This window comes from Lacerta agilis, chromosome 7, assembly GCF_009819535.1.
Source record: "Lacerta agilis isolate rLacAgi1 chromosome 7, rLacAgi1.pri, whole genome shotgun sequence".
Lineage (NCBI taxonomy): Eukaryota > Metazoa > Chordata > Lepidosauria > Squamata > Lacertidae > Lacerta > Lacerta agilis.
In genome coordinates, this window is record NC_046318.1 from 64,558,436 (window position 1) to 64,578,895 (window position 20,460).

Genomic DNA, 20,460 nt, shown 5'->3' on the forward strand with positions numbered 1-20,460 from the left:
ATAAGCACATGTTAAAATATAAAATACACAAGCACAGTTATTAAAGCAAATCCCATAAAAACCTGTTATATTCAGCTTTTACTATACTAATGAAGTTTTGTTTGTTCCAATCACATTTCATATTTGGCCAAGCTATTACAGCTATGACAAAATAAGTCAGAGATATGGTGTTTATATGGTAGCAGCAGAATAACAGCAGTTAGGAGATTGCTTGAAGTTTTGGGAACCCAGAGCTGGTTACCGAACAAGGCAACCAAAGGTGGGGAGAGTGGCGAGAGGAGCTTTACCAAGCAAAACAGTGATTAGAATGAAAAGTACCCTCTTGCTCCTCCCAAGTAGTGGGCTTGGAAAGGGAAGAATACGACAAAGGCTACACTTGTTCTGGCTTAATGATGGCAATCAAATGTGTTTCCTTGAATATTAAAACATTTGCAGCTTAGGAAAAAGTATTCTGGCATCAAGCAACAATTTCTACTGGCAGCCAATATTTGGGGTTTCTGGCATTAAAACTGCCAATGCCAGGATGTGTAACTACAAAGTTAACTTCTTTGTTTTATAAAAACTTTCACAATTTACACTCAAGAAACTGCTAGGTTTCTTTTAAAAGTGTATCGAAATATTTCAATTTTATTTTAAAGGAACAGCATTGAAATAACAGCGTTTACCAGAATAAATCTCCCTGTCTTTTCTTTTACTTTGTTTCATCTATGCCATGAAACAATAAGGACTACTTAGCACAACTTGAGCAATGAGGGAGGCACAAAACTTCAAATGTTAAAATAGTTACAAATTAGTAGACAATTAGAGCAATTTAATGAGCTGAATAATATATTTCAGGATGATGACAAGATCCATGTGCTTCATTAGAATGGGTATGAAGGGGGGGGGATAATAACTTACCCACAATCAGGAGCAGGACACCACCTACAATCAGGGTCTGCCACAAGCCATCTTCTAAGCATAAATTCTTCATATTTTTCCATCAATATGTCATCATTTAATATCAATCGAATATCATGGGGATTGAATCGCTCAGAGCACTCTGGACAGCTGATATTAACTCTGCTCTCAGAGATTTCTATCCGGAGATACTGACGTAAGCAATCCACACAAGATCTATGGTGACAAGTCATTATTTCCGGAAACCTCTCCTTGGAGTGTCGCAAAAGGCACAAGGGACACTCCATGAAGTCTCCGCTCTGTTTGCTGATGATGGTTGTTCCATTGTCAGAAGACATATAGGCAGAGAAAATAGAGTTCTTGTCCATACACATTTCCGAATGTATGCTTTCAATACTTGCAATGCCATCCACACCTCCGTTTATATCTCTGGATTTGCGTTTTGTATCCCTTTTTCTTCGAAAGAGAGACCCCAGTGAAATCCTTCTTTTCTTTGGTGCCTTTTTAATTGAAGGCAAGCTTACAGAGGAGGCAGAAGATTGCAAGTCTCTATCAGATCCCATTTGCCGATGTAAACTCATGGCTAAAACATTCATCAGAAATGGATCAAAGCATGTGTACAACACTGATCACTTTAAGGAAAAATGCCTATTGAGAAGCAGCACACTTAGAGGTCATGTTGGGGAGGGGGCTAAGTCATGTTATACATGGTCGGGTCTGTCTTCTTCACATACAAAATTCTTCACAACATATAATTCCAGGAAACTCTTCACAGCAATTCTACAAATGAAAGGGAAAGACAAGAGACAGATTAGCATCACATATATTCAGGTTCTTTGTTGTTTTCAAAGGACTTGTATTACTCTGCTAACTCCTATTACAGCTACCTCATCAACTAAACCTCCACCTTGTTTGCTTCAGCCACCTGTGCACTTCTGTCAATTAGCAAGTTGATATAATCAAGGGGTAGAACTTTTTTGTTACAGTTTAATGATTATACTATGTAAGATATATACAACAAGAAGAAATAATCTAACAAGGAGAATCACTTGGGAGTTTTCCATTCTGGTGAAATTGATGCATTATTTAAGAACTAAGGGGGTGGGGGGAAGCAACATGATAACTTCACGGCAAGCTAGAATCCTTTTATTATCGTAGCAGCTTAATATGCTTTGAGTTGGGGGGGGTGTAAGACACAAATGCTGAATTTGCCAAAAGGCGATATCCTATATAGGTAGTAGAAAGTGCACAAGGGGGGGGGGGCTGGAAAATGATTGTTAATCACACTGACAATCCTCCCAAGTTACAGATGCATTTAAATCCAGTATTTTATTGAACTCCAGTATTTTACCAGACTAGCTGATAAAGGGCAAAGGAGAGAGATAAGAACAACCATACTCCCCAGTTAGATAGATCCAGGCAGGACCATGGAGAAAGTGAATAGAACCAGCTGTAGCTAATAATGGACACCCAGTCTGAAAGTTACAAAACTAGCACTGGCAAGCTGCAGTGGGTGTCACTGGCAGGACACCCCAGATAGGGAGACATGGAAAGGGAACTCTCCCCTTTGGTCTGTGCATTCGGGGTTGCAACAAGGGTGCCCTCCTGCTGGTTGGGTTTCTATTTTCTGTGGAGTGTCTGTGATGTGGGTAAAAAATGTCTGAGGTTATTCTTTGGTGAGAGGAAGGAGTACCAGGGAAGGGTGTGTGCAGTTCCACCTATCCTTGGGTGAGGGCAACCAAAATGGTCAAAGGCCTGGAAACGATGCCTTATGAGGAACGGCTTAGGGAGCTGGGTATGTTTAGCCTGGAGAAGAGAAGGTTAAGGGGTGATATGATAGCCATGTTCAAATATATAAAAGGATGTCATACAGAGGAGGGTGAAAGGTTGTTTTCTGCTGCTCCAGAGAAGCGGACACGGAGCAATGGATTCAAACTACAAGAAAGAAGATTCCACCTAAACATTAGGAAGAACTTCCTGACAGTGAGAGCTGTTCGGCAGTGGAATTTGCTACCAAGAAGTGTGGTGGAGTCTCCTTCTTTGGAGGTGTTTGAGCAGAGGCTTGACAGCCATCTGTCAGGAATGCTTTGATGGTGTTTCCTGCTTGGCAGGGGGTTGGACTGGATGACCCTTGTGGTCTCTTCCAATTCTATGATTCTATGAAATAGCAAAATGGGTGAGAGCCAGATTGCCATGCATTTCTTTTGATATTTTACAATTCTGACAGTGAATAGTTTCATTACCTCCTGGTGATTCTGCATACATTTTTAGCAGAAACAGTGGAGCAATTGGTCACAGCAATGTGGCGAATGAGGGTGATACTGGAGTAACGGAGTGGATAATATATTTTTAATGATGGATGTGTGTGAGTTGTGGAAGTGAACTGGGACGAGTGATACAGATGGGTAGGTGGTAGTACATTATTTGTATTTATACAGAAGGGAAATTGATTGGGAATACATTTAAAATAGAATCTGGAGTGATATGCATGTATTACTGGAATGAGTTTTGCTTATTATGAGTAAATGTGTCCCTTGGTAATAAGAGTAAAATTGTTTCCAAAAAAGTACTACTATGTTTTGCTTTGGGGGGAAGTTATTATTTTATTTTGTATTGTAGTTTTTCAGTTTCATTGTCTATAAATATATTTGTTACTTTTGTAAACCCCCCCAAGACACTATCTTGGTATAAAATGGTATATAACTATATCAAATAAAAACTTGCAATCCAAAAAGCAGGAGACACACAGCTTCATATTTTCCAATACTTCCCTCTTAAATATTACCGTTTTGGCCACTTAAGGAACAGCACTCACATAACTGAACTGGAATCAGAGGACAAAATGCTGGTTATTAGGAAAGAATGGAGGCATTTGTTTACAACAGCTATGACCAGGGCTTTTTTGAGTCGGCACCTCTCAGGTAAGCGCCACTGCCATTGAAAAAGAGGCGTTCAGTTCCAGCACCTCTTTTTCAAAAAATTAGCACTAGAACATCAAGATCATAGAATCTTAGAGGGGACCCCAAGGGTCAGCTAGTCCAACCCCCTGCAATGCATGATAAGGCTTCTCTCCTGATGTAAGATTAAGCAGTGGACGTCTGAGAGCATATTGACAGCTGGAATGCAACAGAAGATTCAGTTTAGGTCAGAGCTTTCCAAACTGTGTGTTGTGACATGTTTGTGTGTTGGCTGCAGTATTAGGTGTGTCACACGTTCCCCACGCTCCTCTCAGGGCTGGAAAGGGGCTAGTTTAACCTTTGGTTTGCTAGTAAAACTAAATTACTGTGTCGCAAAATGATGCATGTCTAAAAAGTGTGTCACCAACATGAAAAGTTTGGAAAGCTCTGGCTTAGGGGGTTGAAGGAAAAGGGACATCCTAGGAAAGAAACACTCCTGTAACTAAAGTGACTGTAAGGTCTAGCAGTTCAGCATAAAAATAATGCAAAATGTAATACCATAAATTAGAGCACGGTGTTTTGTTTGTTGTTTTGATTATCTCCTTAACTTGTTGACTTTGTGCACAATGATACAAATTTATGCCTTGGACAAATGTAGTTCGTTGTTATTCTCAAGGCTAACAGCTGCCATAGCAACAACCCAAGTTACCTTTGTATATTTGAGGGATACATGGTAATGGAAAGAAATTCTTCAAGCAGTTGAAGTGGGCTGGTAATAAAAGACTGTACTCAAACCCACATGGTGTGTTGTCATACATATTAGCATTTTAAAATTCTGTTAAATCATTGGAAAGTAATGTTTAAAATCTGAAGAAAATTGAGTTTCTTATTAAGAGATCAGCTGTCACTAACAAATGGTCTGGTAGTGGCATTTTCCAAATAATAGTTCTGCAATGGGAAAGGCCCAGAGAAATCTAAATTGGGACTTTGCCCAAATTCTCTCTCTCAAAATCATTCTATGGTTCACCAATGTGGTATATATTCCTTAGGCAACAGCTACAAAGGAGCCGAGGAGAAGCTGCTGTTAGACAAGTTCATTTGCCAGCCATCTCTAATTATTCGGCAACTTCACACTTCCTCACAGAGAGCTTATTCCCAGCTGATACAGAAACATACTATACTTAAAGCAGAAGCATATATTTAAAACTTTTAATTAGCTGGCTGTACATTTAAAGTCTGACATTCATTTTTTCTTTCTGTAAAAACAGTTCAACAGGGGTGTTGTAAATTACTTTAAAAGACTTAGGGCACAGGCCTAGAACACATTTTTTAAAAAAGAAGTCGCTCTTAAGTATTGACATTTCCTTTCCCAAGTTATTCCATGTAACTGTCCACCCCCATATCTAGTAAAGGAGCTTAAATGAATAAATGTGGCTATTTAATTTAGCTGGAAATGTAAACGATGTACAAAATTAGTAAAGTAAATGTATGCATCGGAGTTACTGTTCACATTAGCATATATAGATACAGCATTTGTTTTCACTTTTAATGCTTCAGCAAAAATGAAATAAATATTTTACAATGCATGCAAATATGAAACATGATTTACATGAACTGTGATTAACAATTCTTCAAGGCACTTAGCAGGGAAAGTTCCACTATTTATGCATCATCAACTAGCCGTTGTTGTTGTTGTTGTTGTCAGCAATTCCAATAGGTTGACTTTTATTTATTGCTTCATACAATATAGTATAAAGTAGCACATATTAAAATTTAATTTGCACCTATTTCCATGATGTGAAATATGAATCTCCCTCCTCCCACCATCATGTATCCTGCAGAAATAGGCCACAGCTCCCAAACCTATAAGCGTTTAAATAGTGCCCAAATATAACAAAACTGGCATGAACAATAAAAACATTAAGAGTCAGGGAACCATAAAGAGTAGCAAATTTTAGTACAATATAACAAAGCTTTTAAAATCTGGAGTTCACTTTGGCTGATGCATGAAATGATCTCTTAAAATAGACATGTGGGCACCTAGGTACAGATGGGGGGGGACAAAAATAGTTTTTACAGATGGTCAAAAGGCCAGGAAAAGGCAGGGATAGCAGTCAATATTAGGGTGTATGCAAGGGCTTCAAGATTTGTCCTATATATCTGCACCTCTGCATTTGTAAAAATACTGATCTTTTTTTGAGTCACACTTTGTTCAGCTCCTGAGCTACTCTGAATGAAATGAAGTTTGTGTTTTCCCATTCACTATAATCTATAAAATCTATAAAATGGCCATAATCCCCCCTTTTGGCTGGATGAAATTTAACTGAAACTTTTAACCTTGCTAGTTTCAGCATCTGTATATTTCAGGCAGGAAACTAGGACTCCAAACCAATTTAAGCATCAGGGAATACAATATCCAACTTCATACAGAAAAGAAAATTAGCACAGAAAGTGGAAGAGAAACTGACAAAACAGCCCCACCTAATTTGCACTCTACAGGTCTGTAAAATATACATTTTAAACCCAAGGATGGGGAAAGATAGAAAAATGCCTTGTTGATATTTAACTGAGCTAAAAAGTAGATATCACATTCTAGCTGATTTGTTGGAAATTTTTAAAATGTAAACTAAGCAGTACTAGAAAATGGCTGAATGAAAACAGGTTTTCAACATGGAAATTTTTAAACAATCTTCAGAAGGTCACCATAAAAGTTACTACATATTTGAAAGTCAATACTGAAATCACCACACCCTTAGCGTATATTTTCTATACAGTGGTGCCTCTGGTTACGTACTTAATTCGTTCCAGAGGTGCGTTCTTAACCTGAAACTGTTCTTAACCTGAAGCACTTAGCTAATGGGACCTGCCGCTGCACTGCCAGAGCACGATTTCTGTTCTTATTGTGAAGCAAAGTTCTTAACCTGAAGCATTATTTCTGGGATAGCGGAGTATATAACCTGAAGCGTATGTTACCTGAAGCATATGTAACCCGAGGTACCACTGTATTATGTTTGCTGAATTTAATCTTTACCCTGAACAGTATTTTATATGTTTTAACTGAGAGGCCATAAACTCGAGAATACAAAACGGGATATGTGTGTTAACTTATGACATATTCAAGAATGAGCATAGGATTTCAAACATTGTCAAGCACTTTCATTAGGATTCCATGTATGACCTAACACGGATTGATGTGAACACTGCCACTGTTGTCTGGTAATGTATACACCTCTGGTCATTACTACTGTAGGTAGTATACAATCAATAGCTACAATTAATTTATTTTTTGGGGTCTCTCCTGCTGAGTAAAGTGAGCTGAATAAAGCTGCAACATACAGCTTGGGTAAAGAAAGTTTGTTTTCGCTAACCCTGCAGGAGACAGAGCCAGTGAATTGCCCAACTCTCAGGAACCTACAATTTCTTCCATTCACTTTGTAATAATATATTCTCACACACATACAGTTTATGTAGTCTTCTACAGTTACAATTAATTTTGTTTGTCAAACACATAACGCTGGTGTTGGTGCATCCCCTGGATAACTACCATTTGCTGGCCAACTATCACTCTGCATAGTGACAAGCACATTGTTACTCCCCTGCCCTTACATAGTCTCCCTTGATGGGTCCGTACCCATGCAGTCCTTGGAGTCATGCTTGGTGCAAAACTTACAATTCAGACCAATTCCTTTCATTTTCTGCTAATCTTAACCCTCTTCACATTTCCAAAAAAGATGCTGAGTGCCTAACAGCTTTTAAGGTCTTGGAAGAACCTGCCAATTGTTCATGTTTGAAAGATACAGCAAGACTGTCTTACCAATAAAACATTTGTTATTGAGAAATTACTTCCAGTAAAGGGGTAAAATGTAGGCCATATTAGCAGTCTTGTCTTCGAACTGCTTGTATTTCATAAAACTATCGCAATAGAGAGGGGAAATAGCTAGCAAGGATAAAACAATAAAATTAAATGCAGTCTCATAAAAGGGATAAAGTGCTTTTTTCAGTTGATAAATTAGAAATAAAACTTTCTCTTAAGGCTTTTGTTGTTAAAAAAGGGGGGGAGCAAAGAAGAGGAGAAGGCATCTAAATGAAGTTGCATGTGAAGAACTGGTTTTTCCACAATTTAACAAGTCCTGTTTTGGATTTCCTATTTTCCTGGGGAATTATATATAAGAAACTACAACACTATAGGTAAAAACTGGATATCATACATCTTCATTGCAAGCTTTAAACAACTTAGGTATGATGAAAAACAGAAAAAGAACTTTCCAGGGGAAATTGTTTTGTATAATTAGAAACCATTACTTTTATACTTTAAACATTTCCATTTCAGCTTTCCATAAGCTAGGGTAGCTAACAAAGTGCATATATCCAGTTACAGGTAGGTAGCTGTGTTGGTCTGCCATAGTCAAAACAAAATAAAATAAAAAATTCCTTCCAGTAGCACCTTAGAGACGAACTACGTTTGTTCTTGGTATGAGCTTTTGTGTGCATGCACACTTCTTCAGATACACTGAAACAGAAGTCACCAGACCCTTATATATAGTGAGGGAGTGGGGAGGGGTATTACTCAGAAGGGTGGTGGGAATGGGCAATTGGTTGATAGGTGTGGAAAACCTGTTGAAGACTGTTAACGACTGCAATTGGTCTTACAGGAAAAGGCAAGGGGTGAGATGGCTAAAGATTACATTACGTATATGTATATAAATTATATATGTGTATATAAATTACATATATGTGTAATTTCTAGAAGAAGTTACAGATAGGTAGCCGTGTTGGTCTGCCATAGTCAAAACAAAATAAAAAATAAAAAAAATTTAAAAAATCCTTCCAGTAGCACTTTAGAGAAGCACCATAGCAGTGCTGGGATAAAAGGAGGGGCTTAAACCTCCAAATTCAGCTTTAAACCTCTGTTCTCAGCCCAGTGCTATGAGGAGAATGAGCATGGTTTGTCCCCGCATGTGTTTGTGGTGTGTGTGTGTTTGTGTGTGTGTATATGGATATGTGCACTGTACGTGTACGTTTGTGTGCAGCATGCACACACAATATGTTTGATGGCCACTTTGGCCATTATGACTGCTGGCATGCTGTTCACAGAGGACCGACCAATCTTGAATGTGGCCCTAAGACTGAAAAAGGTTACCTCTCCATAGACTAAGTCCAATCATTTTTAGAAGTATCCAATTAAATAGAGTGAGGAAGTCATGGGTAGTTCTGTCCCATTGCTGGCTATGTGTCTGCTTTTGTAGTACAAGATATAGAAACTGGTTAACCATTTATGCCATTTGCATTTATGGTTACAGCTGAGATGATATGAAATTATTTAATGTGCCTTATTTAATAGTCTTTAAAGTTTGATGCAAATTGTTAAGATTTCTTACTTGCCCTTCAACATGAGGTTCTAGGGTTGGTTGCAATAATTTAAAGATACAATATTTTAAAATAACGAATTACAATTCAGAGATAGGGTGTCAAGGGCCAGGGTAAAGAGATATCTGGGAGATGTGGCAGTGGTCTTTGCCCATCCATAATCCATTTAAATCTGCAGAGCACAAAACGAATCTGTTAACACTATCAGAAAACAGTATTAGATTAAAATAGAAATAATCTACCAGAAAACATTATGATACGATGCTTTGTAAGTATTTGTTTGTTTGTTACTAACGCCAAACAATTGTGTTGGCTCTCTGAGAAAAAGGACCGTCTGAAACATATGAAATGGGATCACAATACAAGGAGATAATTATATACCAGTATATTTTAAACTGCTACTTTGTTCTTATATATTTTCTGGTGCATGACTTTTGAAGCAGGTGAGTAATATCCTGTTCTCTTCTAATGCCTTACAGGACTAATGCACGAATCCACAGATGATAGCCTATTGTTGCCTGTGACTATGTACACAAAACTATGCAACTATTCACGTATGAATAGCTTCTAGAAGAAAGCATCTAAAATTTGAGACACTGCAGAACCAATAAGGGAGACACATAGTCCAGGAGTTAAATGAATACTTAAGGATGAACAAAGATCAGGCCTCCTTACTTGCACTCATCTCACTATTTTCAGAGTGGTAGGTTCATAGCTCCAGTGCACCCTACTGCTTTTAGAATTTGAAAATTAGAAAACAAAAAAGGTTCAGAATTTTTCCCCACAATCAACAGACCTTTATAACTACTTGTAATATATTTTAAAATGGCTGAAAAATAGCTGGTTTCTGCTTTTGGCAGTGTAATAGCTGAATAACAGGAAATGGTTCAGACTACAAAAACAACTGTTAAAGTTAAAACACATGCATTGGAAAGCATGTGATTTAGCCATGAAAAGAAATGATTTTATTATGGGAAGTGCTATAAATTTCATCTTCAATTGTTGAACATTAGAAAGAATATAAGCAAGTCAGTGAAACAGAATTACTTGTAGAATCAAATATATGCTGCTAAGCTAACAACTAAAAATATCTAGTTGCTAATATGGAAAAGATGATAAGGCAGGTAAGTAGCCAATACTAGTTTGCCTGCCCAAAGTGAATAAAAGTTTGCTACAATTCAATTTCTATTACTGGAAGATATACATTTCCTTTCTGATATTTTTGCTCTGAAGTTAAATCTTTTTAAATACCGGTAAGTGGATTCCAGTTTATCTGGAAACAATTGGTGCCACTCTGAAAAGTCCTATGGAATAGGATGGGAATGTCATCCACCAGCTCATACAAATTCCTTTAATCTTTTAAGAAGTGTATATTGGGTTATGTGTGATCGCTGAACTTTGAACACTATTTTAGTACCTACTTAAATCCTCACATGTATAATAACACCAGTAATTACAATGCACTATTGACATTATAAAGTGACTACCATTGAGGCAGTCAATGGGTACATCAGCTCCATGGATGTTGGTAACATGGCAGGAGACAGAGCCAAGGAAGCTATAAATACATAGATTTCCTAAGAATACTATACCAAATGATACAAAACATCATTCATTTATTCCAAATATTTCCAATTCACCAAAAAGCCCCCAAAGTAACTACACAACCTGCATAGAAGGTAACCTGATAACACAGATGCTCCTTGATAGGGGTGGGGAACCTTTTTCAGCTTAAGGGTAGTACTGTTCTAGGTAACTTTCCAGGGCCTACATGCTACTGGTGGATGGGGCCAGAGGTGAATGTGGGTGGACAACAAGTGTAAATTTTACCTCTGTACAGTAGGCTAGCTTCTACACACAACTTATGCCCTTTGCTATTCTCCACCTTGAGAGAGAACCACTTGAGGATATTAAGTAGGGATGGTAAAAGGTGTGGCCTGCTGAGATTCCCAAGTGCAAACAGAGAGGCTAGGGGGCTGCATTTGACTCCTGGGCCTAAGGTTCCCTACCCCTGTTCTAGAAATTTTATTCTTATGGCTCTCTATGTTATGATTGCTGCTGAAGTTGTGTTAACTTCTGATTTGATATGACAGTTGTATTTTATGGTGTATTTGTGTTACTGACTGGTTTTAAATATTGAACTGAATGTTTCAAATGTATACAACACCCAGAAAACTTTGTTATCAAGCAGCTGATAAATGCAGTAAATAAATGACTAAAGGCTCAAACCAGGCATCCCCAAACTTCGGCCCTCCAGATGTTTTGGACTACAATTCCCATCATCCCTGACTACTGGTCCTGTTAGCTAGGGATCATGGGAGTTGTAGGCCCAAAATCTGGAGGGCCGCAGTTTGGGGATGCCTGGCTCAAACCCTTCAGAAAGGATAAATGGCCTATGGGGGGGATCAGAGCAAAGCAATTCAGAAGCCCAAAATGCCTTGGCACCTATGACCAACATGCACGGTAGTAAATATAGGGTGAAAATTTTTCCACTACTATATTTTTCCATTTAAAAAATGTTCCATTTCTAAAAGTACATTTTCCCCATAAAATTGTTTTAACATAATGAACTGATACAATAACAGTAAGTTGCACAGTTTCAAACATGCAGTTTAATATTTTAGGTTCCTAGGAATCACAACCTGCCTACCCTTGTGCATGCCTGCATACCCATATCTCCAGCCCATTTCTGAAAATGGGGTGGGATAGTAAAACTAAACGTCTAAATAATCCAACTATGTTAAGTCAGATCCCATTCTATTCAAGGCATTTGAATTTTTTCAAACTAAAGTGCCCTAAAAAACATGCATCTTTGTCAATAAGTACCGTAACCTGCAGAAGTAGTAAGAAGCTTTGCAACTTTTTTGCAGGGCAACAGCAACTCTCAATATCAATTATTGTAAGGATATATGTTTCCTACAGTTACGTATTTTATTCATGATTTTCCTAGTGGGTTAGGGGACTTTCTGGGTTTTGATACGATAAACACACCGATAAACGTGTTAAAAACCTCAAGTGAAAAGAGATATTGATGAAAATCTAAAATTTGCTTAATATTAAGACTCTGTAAGCCCTTGGAGATTCAAGTTTGGAACTCCCATTTCCAAAACCTTTGAACATATGGCATCATGGGTAAATATTTAAATCAACAATTTACAGAACCACAATAGCACATGCATAAATGAGCCAAATTTTTGTATGGTATTACTGTGGGCTTCATATAGGACCCACTGACTAGCTAACAATAACAGGTGCTGGGATCCAGGAGATACCATCCATATATTTCTAGAATAATCCATTGAACAACTGTATTATTATTTTAGGTCCTTCAACTAGCTGATCTCCGCAATTTGTTGTTTGATTCTACTAACCAGAAAGAATGAACACTTACTTGCCAACTCATGAAGAAATGGTAGTTTGTACAGTAACTGATATGGCTTATGAAAAGTTCTGGGTCCAATCTTTAACTAAATAATCTTGCCTAATATTCCTGCACAAAGACAGCCAAACCAAAATCTGCCTGCCTCTAAGCAAATATAATTCTGCAGTGTATGCAAACTACATGACTGAAGGGTCGGGTTATGTTCCTAGGTTGTATAAAAGCTCTATATATTTTAATTGCTATAGCAACCATATTTATTAACTTGCTATATTTGTTTGAGGGCCCAACATGTTCTCTAGAGGCTCAAAAATTAAATAAAATGCCATATCAAGAACACAAGCTAACCAAGATGTTTGTTCAGGAAATGTTAAATTTCAAAATGGTAAACTTGATTTTAAAAACCAATCCACCGTTTCCAGAATATGCAGTGTCCTCCATGCTACATTTCATTTATGTAGAGTTTCCTTCCAAAGTTGCTTCTTCCTTCCCCCAATGATCCCCCTGCCCCTGCATAAGCACATTATATTCCAAGATAAGATGGTACAGAAACAGTACTACACACATTGCCATTAAAAGCATACATGTAATTTTACAATTCATTACAGGGTTATTAGGGAACTTCCACATGAACGCCAAGTTCTTTGTACAACATCTGGAAAAAATAACTTCACTATGACATTAAGGACTTGCCAATGAGTCCTTATGGATACAAATTAGCCAAAGCAAGTTTGCATGACAACCCTATACATGTCTACTCGAAATTTAAGTCCCACCGAGTTACTCCCAGGTAAGTGTATAGGATTACAGCCTTCAGTGTCTATAAAAATAGAATTAACACCATTCCAGAGACTTCCCTCAATAATAGCAGTTCATATGTAAATACAAGTAAATACAAGCATAATAAAAATGAACAACTGAAGCATCCTTACAGTGTTAGAGAAAGGCAAAATATTTCACTTACAGTGACTCTCAGAGCATGAACAAGCCATTTTTACTGTGAGAGTTGTGATAATTGTTAAAGCAAAACTGAATAATTTAACTTGATGCAAGAAACAATCTTTTAATAAGAAGCTAAGAGAATTACTGATATGCTAAAAAGCATAGATTAAAACTGCAGAGTGAAAGGAAAGGAGGACCTTTTTCTGACTCCACACTTCCAGCTACTCTCTAAAGACTGGAGAAGAGACCCTCTAAAGAATATCAGGGGGGCGGGGAAGGTGAAGGACCAGAGTCCAGACCATGTGAAAAATGAACATAATATTTAAGCTGCAGTTTATTAATTTTCAGCTTTGTATTCTTGTTATTAAAAGTGTGCCTAGACATTCCACTGTTGCGCCTATAATTTAGGTTTACGGTGCCATTTAGCCCCTAGCTTTCATATCTGTTTCTAACACTGCTTTGTTCTTGAAACAAAAAGGTGAACTTGATCCAAAATAAGTGTTTATTTTTAAAAATACTAGACAATTTTGTCTGTTGGTTGTCCAATACATTAGGATAGAGTAATTTTTAAAAATCTGAATGCCCCCGTTTTTTCTAGTGTAAAATAAATGACATTACTGTACTTCTATTGTTGTGATCAAATGGAGGTAGGAATTTATATCATCTAATCTGGATGCATTCAACTCAAAATACTGCCATCACATTTCTACTGTATAACATGTAGCTTTTACTATGCAGTGTCTATTTCAGAAAAGCAACCCCTTTTCTTTCCAAAGCAGCCTCCAGGGCACACCCTCAAAAAGTACCATTATTGAAGGGATGGAACAGGAGCAAGGTGGCCATAATAAAGACAGTTTAAAAAAAAAGGCAGGCTTAAGTTGTGTTATACCTGCCAAAAAGCTAGGGAGAATTTGGTAGAATAGCTCTATGCTATGTAGATAAATAAGCTGCTATCTAGAACTTTTCCCTATGGAAATGTACACCAAAGTTAAATATGATTAGCAGAGCTACTGCCATTTCTCAATTCCTAAAGGAAGTTCTCCAGTCTTTTTGCTGAGGATCTCTTCAGGACAGTATCTTTTCTCTAGGGAAAGAAATTTTTACAAACACAAGGAAGCAAATGAATCCACCATATGAAAAGGTGTTATTAAAGCCCCTAGTAAGTTACTTAAAGTAAACTTACAATACAGAATTGTGTATTTAAATATTTTTTATTAAAAATCAGTCTGATTTGCAAGCATCTTACATTTCCAGGGTTGTGGCTACACTCGGGTAAGAGTGAATTCAGTTTTGTTTTCTTTCACCTATGTGCGCAGGACTTTCCGCCTTCTACAGCAGAATCTGACACTGCCGTAAGTAAAGACACAGAATACTGGATGGGAGAGACTTCTATATCCATACAACATTTCCTTTTGGTGATATATGCCACATGGTTTTGCTTCATGTTAGGATAAGAATGTTCCATTTGTAGGTCATAAAATAATTCTATGCCAGGTCAGATTGCCTAGTGATAGATTTAGCAAAAGTATTGAAAAGGTAGCAGCTTACATATTTATCTTGCAACTTATGCAATTTAAGGAATTGTGTTTATTGAATTAATGCTGTGCAAAAACTGAGCTATAAAGACATAAGTTTTTGGTCTTGAGAAGTTAAAAGTGAAAGAAAGCAGAATAGCCAGAAAAAGAACAAAATGCAGGTAGCTTAGGAATCATATCTTAAATAGGAATCGTATCTCAAAAGGATGATACATGTCAAGATATAGCTGAAAAGCTTGGCATTTATTTAACATAGCTTCTGTGTTTTCAATAGAGAAAATAAAATATTTATTAATTTATGGAAAAATTGAATAATTACATTGCAACTCAAGAGTCTTATTACCTTCTTGGAGGAAATCAACCTCCATGTGCCAGTCAGATGTACATATTAAGCCAGGGAACCTTAAAGATCATGCTCAATCTTGTAATGCTGTCATCTGTTGAATTAGTCCATTATATCTTTTGCCAACTAAGTGAAAGTGGAACTTGAGAGCTGAAATACAAACAAAAGGAGAAAACAGCATTAAGCCATGAACAATAAAAGGAATCCCCTCTAACAATATACAAAAAATGTCTCAAGCAGTAGATGCAAATTCCATTGGAAGGAAGTGAAAGGTGGACTGGAGATGGTGTAATTTTATATATCAAAGAGAACAAGCTAGATATCCCCAAAAAGGACAGACACCTTCACAGAACCACTATGGGTAGCAATACCAAGGCCAAAAGTGTGATTCAGTACTAGGGATGTACTAGGATACCCCTGACCAAAATGCCCACAATGATCTTCTGGTGGCTAATAAATCGAGAAGGTCCCTAAAATACGACCTTGCTGAAGTAACAGGAAACTTCAATTACGCTTCTAAAGACTGGATACATGCATGTTCCACTTACGACAAAGAGGTAGAATTTCTAGATCCCTAAATGTCTGTGTGTATGGGTGTAATGTGGGGTGTATGGGGTGTCAGCAGAGTAGTACCTCTGGTGGGGACATGACATGCTCTTTCTGGGGTTTTTTGTCCACCTCTCGTCCCCCCCTGCACTCAGCTCTCACTTGTGGCTCCACACTAGTGCAGCAAAAACAATGTGTGAGGCAGCAGTTTTAAGTTACCAGTCTCTACAGCCGTAGCAGGTGCAGTGATTGTCCAGCAGTTTCACTTTACCCCTGGAGACACTATTGTCAAAAATGACTGTACTGTACCTAAAATAGTTGGTCATGAACCAGAGGGGCAACAAGCCTGGACTTTTTAAGTAGTGTTCAAGACTTGATGCAATATGTAAGTGTTGTCAAACCAACTGGCCACAGCGACTGCACAGTGCTATCAAATTCTATATATATGTAAGTGGACAATTGCAAAAAAAAAAATAATCCAACAGCCACACCTGACTTCAAAAGAGGAAACGTCTTTAAAAAAAGGAGAGGATTTGTAAAAAGGAAGTTGAAAGGAAAAGTGAAGACCATCACATCTTTCCAGAGCACCTAGGGTTATTCAAGCTACAAGTAGCTACAATGTATATGGTACCGCAAACAAGGAAAGGCACCATCAAAGCCAAAGGGATGTCACCATAATTAATGAGCAGTCAAGGAAGCTTTTAAGAGGCAAGAACACTTTCTTCAGAAAATGGAAGCCCCCTCCAAATGAGGAGAACAAAAGGGAACATGAACTTGGACAAAAGAAATGTAAGCAGACAATAGTGATGCAACAAATTTGAGGAGTACAGTGAATAGCTAATGAGAACACTTTGTTCTTTCACTGTTTAAGTAAATCTATCTTAACAGGCTTAGTTCAGAATTCTAACTTTACTTTTATGAAGTGATCATAGACTTATCTCACAGTTTTCAACCTAGTATTTAAAAGAGAAAAGCTATAGCTCAGTGGTAGAGCATCTTATTTGCATGCAGCAGGCCACAGGTTCAATCACTAGCATCTCCAGGCAGAGCTATTAAAAGCTGCTGCCTAAAACCTTAAAAGGTAAAGGGACCCCTGACCATTAGTCAGGTCGTGTTTGACTCTGGGGTTGTGGCGCTCATCTCGCTCTATAGGAAGACCAGCACACAGAAACGCAGTTTACCTTCCCGCCGGAGCGGTCCCTATTTATCTACTTGCATTTTGACGTGCTTTCGAAGTGCTAGGTGGGCAGGAGCTGGGACCGAGCAACGGGAGCTCACCCCATCGTGGGGATTCGAACTGCCAACCTTCTGATCAGCAAGCCCTAGGCTCTGTGGTTTAACCCACAGCGCCACCTGGGTCCCGCCTAAAACCTGAGGGTGTAGACAATACTGACCTGCCTTTTACTATGTCAAACCAATGGTACATCTAGCTCTATTATCCACACTGACTGGTATCAGCTCTTCTGCATTTTAGGCAGAAGTCTCCCCTAACCCCACCTGGAGATGCAAGAATTGAACCCGGGAACTTCTATATGCAAATAAGGTGCTCTACTACTGAGCTATACCCCTTCCCTTTCAAATGCCAGTGCCTATGATCACTCATTTTAATCAATTTCAAATTCATAAGACTAAAGCTGGACTTCTAAACTAAGCCTGTTAGTTTGGACAAATTCACTGAAATAGTAACTGAATGTTAATTAAGACATTTAATCTGTTTAGTCAGAATCTGCTTATCATGAACACTAAATACTTTATAGTGGGTAAAAGTACTAAGAACTCAAATACCAGTCCTACTTGCACTTTTTAAAAACACCGGTTTTTAACAGAACTTCAACAAGGTTCTGGGGCTATGTATGATTAGCACATTTAGTCCTACAATTCCACAGTCCCCTCCACAAACACCCTCTGACCTTTTTGCAACTCTCAGTGACTTTAACTGCACTGTGACACACCAGTGCCTACAAAAATGTTTTACATTAGCAAAATCTGCTGTGTCCACCAAGTGGAAATAAAGGTGGATTGTGGTAGAAGTTATACTATTGTCAGTCCTCCCCCACACTTTTACAATTAGCAGCATTCCAATCTGGGCACTGAAAGCACACTCTGAATTTTTGGTTTCAAATCCAGAAACTAGCAAAAAGATCCCTCAGGCAGTACAGATTTGGTTGCTGGTGAAATACTATGGGGAAATTCCACATTACTTCATGCAGTTCATTTGATCAGCAACAGCTCTCCTTTCATTAGACCTAAGCTTTTTAGATGCACTTCTGATGCCTATGTAGCTCTCAGGGCTTAATGTTAAAGCTCCCATGTCCACTTGTATGAAAAGGATCCCACTTCTGCAAGCTACTAAGCTGTGCTGTTATTCATTAAAAACTTTTCACACTGCTATCACCCAAGTCAGCCTCACAGGAGTTCCAGGCATAAGTAGTGAAATGCCAGTGACCACCTACAGGGTGAGTTGCGTTGTAGTTGCCTTTTTCGTTTTTTAAATTCAATACTCCTCCACTGAGAAATACTGTACAGTTCAAGAAAGTATTTAAATATGTCAGGCTGCCCTTTGAACACTAGCTTCTTTAAAGAGATTACATTTAAGCCTACCCATTTTATTCAACCTCCCCAAAAGGCAGGATAGGGGACAAGGACGGAATATCGACATTCTCAATAAATTGTAATCCGAGGGGAAAGGGAAATAGTAGTAGTAGTAGTAGCAGCAGCAGCAGCAGCAGCAGCACTGCAGCCTTTACAGGACAAAAGTTTGCTAGTCTCGCCCCAATTTGGAGTGGATGTAGAAAATTTCCCTCTCCCCTGGAAGTGAACTTCCTTGTAGTTTCGGCTGTGCGTGTGTTAGTGTGTCTTTCTAACGCTTTCGGTTTTACAAAAAGCCCCATTTCTGACAGAAAACGGTTCTATGTCACAACTTCTAAAAGGGGTCTTTAATAAAATTACTATTTTTTTCACGGATTCCGCCCCCCACCCCACCCCACGGCAGAGAATGTACCTTTGTTTTACAAGAAGGAAGTGCAATAGAGACGCTCCGAAGCTGTATGAGAGAAAGGAGAGGGCGTTTTTCCAAAGTCCTTCCCTCAGAAGGGGGGAAAAAACTTATTGGGGTGTGGAAGCGATCGAATATGAAGTTTCCACCCCTCCACCCAGAGTTTCTCCTCGGACTTCGCCCCGCGGAGTGGATTAGGGCAGTGTTTTTCAACCACTGTTCCGCGGCACACTAGTGTGCCGCGAGATGTTGCCTGGTGTGCCGTGGGAAAAATGGAAAAATTACTTTATATATAGTCAATATAGGCACAGAGTTAAATTTTTTAACATTTTTTAAACATTTTTAATCATTTTCTAATGGTGGTGTGCCTCGTGATTTTTTTCATTAAACAAGTGTGCCTTTGCCCAAAAAAGGTTGAAAAACACTGGATTAGGGTTTCAAAGTCTGTCCAGTATTGGCCCCCCCGGGGGTGGGGGGGTGAGAAAGAGAATTTACCCGGCGGCTTCGGAGAACAAGGCGGGCCCCACGGCTCGTTGCTGGCCTCCCCCCTCTGGCGGCCCAGCCGGGGAGCTGAGGGGAGACAATGGCCACGATGACTTCACCCTCCAGCAATGCGAGGAGCAGCAGCAGCAGCAGCAACGGCCGCCGCCGACTAATCCCCTCTGAGCGCCCGTGAGCGGCGGCCTGGGAGGGACCCCTAGGCTAGGTGGAAGCCTCTCTCTCCCCCCCCCCCTTTAGGCGCCAGTTCGCTCGGGGAGCCACTCCCGCCCGCCTCCCTGACGGGCGGCTTCTTCGGGGACCCCTCCGCCGCCCCTGCGACCAACTGCCGACACCTCGAGCCCTCACGGCAGAGGCCCTCGGAACGTGAACCGACGCCCGCCTGTCCCTTCCCTTCCCCAATACCTTTTTAACTCCGCCGAGGCGGCAGCAGCGATCCCCCCTCTCCACCCGACTGGGCCCGGCCCGGCCCCGCGCAGGAAGTGCCTGTGAGGAGGAAAAAGAAAGCGGAGCTTGTGAGGGAGGCGGGCGGGGGAGGCGCAAGGCGAAGCGAAGCTACCAGGCCCCAGGCAGGGCTCGGGTTGGGCTTTGCCCGGCCGGGAGGAGGCTTCTTTCCGCCTCTCTTTCTTCCCCTGCTGAGATCACAGACAAGGCGGGGCCGCCGAGCGGTTGAACCCGGTGTCCGTCCCGCGGGGGAGGAGGGAAGTCTCGTGGATGTGGGGGGAGAAAGGGGCAGGAGGAGGAGGCATTTTACCCGTGCGCCTTGGAGGGCAGAAGCTGCTCCTGATTCCTTTACCTCGCCGACACCTGAGAGGTAGCCGCGCTCCTCTGCCAGGGGATTAAGCTCACCTGACGCTCACACACCCGGAGTCTCAAGGACTAGGGCAGCAAGCTCCTCCACGTATCTGCGAGTAAGCTCCATTGAATTCAGTGGGGTTTACTTCTGAGTAGGATTGCTCTAGAAGAGGTTTTATTGCGGCGTGTGGCCCACCCCCTTTTTTGGCACTGGAACCCACTCCTGTCACAGTCTGTTAGCCTTGACGGTAGGTGCCCCCAAA

At 39.8% G+C, this 20,460-nt stretch overlaps 1 protein-coding gene across 6 annotated transcripts in view; it reads right to left on the reverse strand.

Annotated features, from left to right (window-relative positions):
• Positions 1 to 20,095, reverse strand: part of RNF19A (ring finger protein 19A, RBR E3 ubiquitin protein ligase) — a 37,010-nt gene extending 16,915 nt beyond the window's left edge. For 2 of the 6 annotated variants that reach the window (XM_033155670.1, XM_033155665.1), the window contains exons 1-3: positions 18,911 to 18,994; positions 15,364 to 15,513; positions 901 to 1,680 (exon numbers count right to left, since the gene is read on the reverse strand). In XM_033155670.1, coding sequence (XP_033011561.1) covers positions 901 to 1,496 — 596 coding nt within the window. In that variant the 5' untranslated portion in view covers positions 1,497 to 1,680; positions 15,364 to 15,513; positions 18,911 to 18,994. Of the gene's footprint in view, positions 1 to 900; positions 1,681 to 15,363; positions 15,514 to 18,910; positions 18,995 to 19,399; positions 19,561 to 19,807 lie in introns of those variants that run through there. The other 4 variants (XM_033155669.1, XM_033155668.1, XM_033155666.1 and 1 more) reach the window with 4 other exon arrangements.
• Between the last annotated feature and the right edge of the window lie 365 nt (positions 20,096 to 20,460).